Below are 6,000 nucleotides of genomic sequence, written 5' to 3'. Positions count from 1 at the left end.
CTTCCTTAGTAGCTAGCTTCCTTTAATAGTAAATCATAGCTATATTACAAAGAAACGAAAGAGAAAGAAAAAGGGCCTCTATATAGGCGATCGTGATGCTAGAAATAGCAGTCAGCTCCTCCTCGACTCACGTACACTTTGAGAAGGAAAAGAACATATCTGTCTGGGCAGGGTTAAACAACAAACTTCTTCGTTACAAGTAAACAGTTGTCATTCGAACGTGGTAGAAATGAACATCTAATTTCACGTGCTGCTGACTTCCTGTAGATTAAAGCCACAGACATGCTCAATAATAACATCCGCTCCTATATTTACTACGATAGTAAGCATGGCTTGATACCGTTTTCTCTGCTCCTTTAAAAAGGCTGAATTATGCTTCTCTGTGCCCGAATTCTCAACCTAAAGCCTATTGGCGGGACTCACATCAGGGCTGTCTTTTTCGTAACACATTCGCAAAAAACCAAAACAGTTAGTGGTTTAGGAGATGTGTGTTTTGTTAGGAGTCCCGAAGACAGGTGTGAGACGACCAACAGAGGACATCTTACGGTAAGCTAGTCAAAAAGTAACGCAGTGTTTACCTGACACCCAATAATCTCAAATTCTTTATTAAATTCTAAACGTTAATTAATGACTAGAAGACAAAAAAAATCACATTCCATGTAACGACAATACTTAAATATTTTATAAATTTAACGTATACAGACAACTTCGCATTCATTATCACCTGATTCATTTTAAAGGTCACACTTAGATTTCTTATTTCTTCGACCTCAACCTCAATTTTTCTTCCACCCCCAATCAACTTATCAAATAATAAAGTTACTAAAAGAACTTCATTGAAATCACATTTCTTTTCTTATCTGGATTCCTGAGAAATTTATTTATTTAATTAGCTTCAAATTAATTAGGAATATTTTGATTATTGTGATTCAAGTTCATGGGAATTGCTTTTTGTTTTTTCTTCAATTGCTTAAATTCTTCAGTACAGTAGTTGTAATTATATCCCGCATTTTTTAGATGGTAGTGGACTAGTTATGTAATGGGGATATTTTGATTACGTAATATTTCTTTTTGAAAGCGTATTCAGTAAAATATTTAAAAATTTTCTCTCATAATCTACGTGCGACACTTAGGTTTCTTGACAGTTATGAAAATGAATATTTTCGCACCAAAAATAAAGGTGTTTCATGCAGGAAAGACTTCCGTCTGGTTCATTCAGATTTCATTTCCTCGTATATTCTATATTTGATTTGTAACAAACTTATATTATAGTCGTTATAAAGATATTCTTCCTCTTTTGGTGAAAATTCTTCAAATATATTTTCTTCGTTTTTAAAAATTCTTCAAATATATCAATATCTGAATACATACACCACCCGATTTCTGCGCAACTAAAACCCTAAACCCTAACCACCCAGCGAACGTATTCTTTACTTTCGCCTCAATATCTTTTAACCAGGGTATATATATATATATATACACACAAGTTATGTGGTATTTTCAACTTCTGGAAACATTCCTTGGGTGTGAACGGTTTGACATGTATGAATTAAATGTCCTCTTACTATTCCAGAAAATATCTTCGAACGTATATTTCATAAAAATAGATTTCTTTTTATCGTAAACTTTGTCAATGGGGATGAGTGTGGTCTTCCTTAGTGCGATTTCCTTAAATTCGCGCTTCGTTTTTAAGTTCTTCCGCACCTATCTTTCTTATGGTTTGTTTGTGTTTTATGAATATTCTAAAAATAACTCTTCAATGATACAGTTACCCGCTAACTTGACACATGGGATAGGTCTTTTCAAACTAGTTTCCTTTATTATTTACGAAGAGGGGCTTGACTTCATGAATTAACTGTACAGTCTCTATTTGTTTAAATAATTCAGTGTTCTTTATCATACAACGGAAATAAATTTTAGACCTTTCTAGTCTTAAAAACAATCCATTGATGTTCAATATCCTGAAATAATTTATATCCATTACCTATCCAGATAATGAACAATCCTCTCAACCTCCAGCATATATTTTAGGGAGTGGTTCCACGCATGCATGACTTAATTTGACCTAGTATATCTTTCTATCTTTCACTTGTTTCTATCGTTACATTCTGGTCATGCTGGGGCACCACCTCCGAGTGTTTTACTCGAACGAATCGACCCAGTATTTGTTTTTTTAAAGCCTGGTGCTTATTCTATTGGGCTCTTGTCATACCGCTAGGTTACGGGGTTGTAAACAAACCAACACCGATTGTCAAGCGGTAGTAGGGGACAACACACACACACGTATACATATATATATACGACGGACTTTCAGTTTCCGTCCGCCAAATCCCTGGGCTATAGTAGAAGATTCTTGCCCAAGGTGCCACTCAGTGCGACCGAAGCCGGAACCATGTGGCTGGAAGTCAAACTTGTTACCAACAGGGCCACACGATTTCCATTTTTCATTGCTCCCAGCTAATTTCGTCTCAAACCCTCTTGGAAAGATCTCTACGTTGTCTCTTGACTTACTAGAAAGAACAGCTAAATCTTCAAGTTACTCGCTACTAATTTTTTGAAAAGACACTGACTATTTGAATGTAGCCGTAGTCACACTCTACCTGAAAAAAAAAATGATTGATCTTAGGAATGTCGTTTAGGGGTGACCTGGTGCTTTTACTTCAAACTTCACCTTTTCATCGACTTCACACTTGTCCATCTCTTCTTACATGAACTAATGAATACATTTCATACAACAGTCTTTTAGGTTCCTGTTACACACATTGAAGATAAAGATCGAAGCAGTGATATTAAGAAGTTTGATTTGTTGACTTTAGAGTGATTTTAGAAATCTTGAAAGTTGATCTTATCTCTCAGACATCTACAGCATGTGTTTGTTGTTGCTTAGCCTCAGCTCTGTATAGTTATGACTTAAGAAGACTCTTTAGTTTTACTGATAACTTTTGGTGTTGGTGCCATGAAAAATACACCCAGTACTTAAAGTGGTTAATGTTAGGAAGGACATCCAGCTGTAGAAATCATGCAAAAAAAAAAAAGTGGGTTGCAAATTGAGTGAGCTATAGCTGCTATTTCTAGCAGGCCAGATGACCTTGTGAACGGCATGTCGATGAAAATTTACCTTGGTTTTTTTTAGTAGTACCCTGCCTGATGATGAGCTGTCTCATGCAACCCACTTCTTGGAAAAGGTTTCCTTTACCTGATGTACATGAGCCCTCATTGGCTTTTTTTGTGTATGTGTATGCAGCATTAATCTGGTGATTAATGCCAGAAACACTAAGAGTTAGTGTTATTGCCTCGTTCTTAAGATTATTCCTCGATTTAATGTGACAGACTGAAGATTCTATGGATTAGCTGTTGAGATCAAATTCTGATAGCCCCGCCCCATTGCATGGAATGTTTTATCACAGTACAGTGAATGAACTTTTATATTAGAAATATCAGCAAAGTGACCTTATTGACCTTTAGGATAATGACACCCTAGATGCAAGCATGGCTGTGGAATTTGTTTCCTTCTCACATGCTTTTGAGTTCAGTCCCACTGTATGGTGCCTTGAGTAAGTATCTTCTACTATGGCCCCATGTTAACCAAAGCCTTGTGAATAGATTTAGTTGACAGGAACTGAAAGAAGGTTGTTGCATATGCGTGCATTTATGCTTCTTTGTTTTGACATCACCTGAAAACAGGGTTGGTCAAGAGGAAATATTGCCTTGCTTGGGTGCAACAGGAAAAGCACCCAGCCATAGAAGATCAGCTGCCTCAAAAAATTCCATCTGATTCATGGAAAAGTGGATGTTAAAATGGTGGTGATGGTGATGATAAAGTCAAAGACAGCATATCTGATAAGAAAAACAATGGGATAGCCATTATTAGAATTCCCTTGATCACAGGTCTGCTGAATCAGAGCCAACTTGGTTTGCTTTAGATAACTAAAGTGAAACTGATACTACTCTCCTATAAGCAGTTTGTTGTGAAACATTTTAAACAAATATTTGAATAAGAAGAACAGCTATGCAATAGAATTAGAGGAAAAGTAATGGTTTATTTTAAGCTGTTGGTTTACTACTAATCAAGTTGAAATCTTACTACAACATTTTGTATTGTGCACCTAAGCAAGGTACATAATTCTGTTTACCTGGCGGATGAAAAAAAAACAGACTCTGCAAATTCCACATCTGTTTTATAGTTCACTGTTCGTCATGGAAAGACTATCCTGCTGTTTTAACAAAAAGAAATCTCTCTCATTCACACAGTCACACCAAAATAGAGCTTATGTAAATCTTTTATCTCTTGCTTGTTTCAGTCGTTGGACTACAGCCATGCTGGAACACTACCTTAAAAGGTTTGGTCAAACAAATTGACCCTCATAACATATTTTTATGTCTGATTATTGTATCAGTCTCTTTTGCCAAACTGCTAAGTTACATGGATGTAATCAAACCAAAACAAGTAGTGGGGAACAAAGGCTCACATAAATACATATAAACATATATATCTACAATAGACTTCCACACAGTTTCTTGCTGGCAAATTCACTCACAAGGTACTGGTCAGCCCAGAGTTTAAGTAGAAGACACTTGCCCAAAATGCCACGTAGTGAGACTAAACCCAAAACTAATCTAGTTGCAAAGTGAGCATCTTAAACATCCAACCATTCCTGTGTCTGAAGAAGTTTGTTTTGTTGGAAACTTATAAATGGATCATAGAAAAATGTAGAGATTTGGATTCTTTTGTTTCTTTTTACAAAAATTCACAATCTTGATTCTTGTTATGAAGTTTTTGAGAATTTAGATGTGAAGAATTTACAAGCCATTGCAAGAACTTCTACATTACTTATCAACTGACTAAAAATAATAGTCAAATTTCCTTCAAATTACACCTTACTATCTCATAAAGGGAGAGTCTTATTAGCTATAATGTCATGGGTAGGTAATGCCCAGAAGAGAACAAGCAGGTCTTATATTTGTCTACTCAGTCAGGGATGATCTGGGATTAACCCTTTAGCATTCGGGTTATTCTGTCAAATGTAATGCTTATTTATTCCCATTGATGATTATAATGATTGTTTATTATTAAATTAACATTGTAGGGTAGGTGCGAAAGGTCAGATCTGGCCAGTTTTTAACATAACACGGGTTGACTATTCAGGCCGGATATGGCCTGTTTAAATGCTGAAGAATTATTAATCTCTTATACAAAAATGAAATTGTTCCCTGGCTCTATAATTAGTTCAAACACTAATTACTATGATGGCTGTAAATATCTAGCCCCTTATTCTTAATAAGACAGTGTGTTGCAAATTGAGTGAGCTATGGCAGCTATTTCTAACTGGTCAGATGACCATATAGATGTTCCCTCATTGGCTTGTTTGTGCTTGTATAGCATTAATCTGGTGTTTAATGCCAGTAACACTAAGTGCTCATGTTATTGGTTTATACTAGAGAGTGTTACTCAATTTTATAGGAGAGAATGAAGATCCTCTAGCTGAGTATTTAAAATGTTCACCAGTTATTGAGTTCATAATCTGGTAGTACAATTGCTTGGAATGTGATAGGCTCAACACAAGGTAGGAGCTTCTGTGTAGTCATTCAACTTGTTAGAAATATCAACAAAGTCACTTTATTGACCTTGTCGTCGTCTTCATTACTATATGCTATAGTTAGGCTAAGATCAACAGCATTTCTATCACTTCGTCAATATCTTTTTTTTTTCATGGACACATGATTGTTCTTGTTTTGTAGCAAACTTAAGCAGATCTCTACCCATAACAATCATTAAAACTAATACTTTTTTTTTTTGTAAATGGATTAGTGAGTTCAGGGTCTTTATTTCTGTTTAATGGACAATATTATACTTCTTGATTTTATTTAATCTATTCGCTTCTTTAATCTGGGTCACTGGATTCACTAAGAACAGACCTGCCCATACTAACACCTAATTAACAATTTCTCATTCAGACACAAAGCCAGGAATGTTATGGTGGTGGGAGTACAGTCTAATAT

The 6,000-nt window shown here is 35.6% G+C and overlaps 1 protein-coding gene across 2 annotated transcripts in view; it reads left to right on the top strand.

Annotated features, from left to right (window-relative positions):
• Positions 1 to 222: 222 nt before the first annotated feature.
• Positions 223 to 6,000, top strand: part of LOC115212948 — a 53,914-nt gene continuing 48,136 nt past the window's right edge. The window contains exon 1 of one of the 2 annotated variants that reach the window (XM_036505552.1): positions 223 to 546. In XM_036505552.1, the coding sequence (XP_036361445.1) occupies positions 373 to 546 (174 nt within the window). In that variant the 5' untranslated portion in view covers positions 223 to 372. The remainder of the gene's footprint in view (positions 547 to 6,000) is intronic. The other variant, XM_029781801.2, reaches the window with a different exon arrangement.

This window comes from Octopus sinensis, linkage group LG1 (genome assembly GCF_006345805.1).
Source record: "Octopus sinensis linkage group LG1, ASM634580v1, whole genome shotgun sequence".
Classification (NCBI taxonomy): domain Eukaryota; kingdom Metazoa; phylum Mollusca; class Cephalopoda; order Octopoda; family Octopodidae; genus Octopus; species Octopus sinensis.
This window is presented reverse-complemented; position numbering and strand designations above follow the sequence as displayed.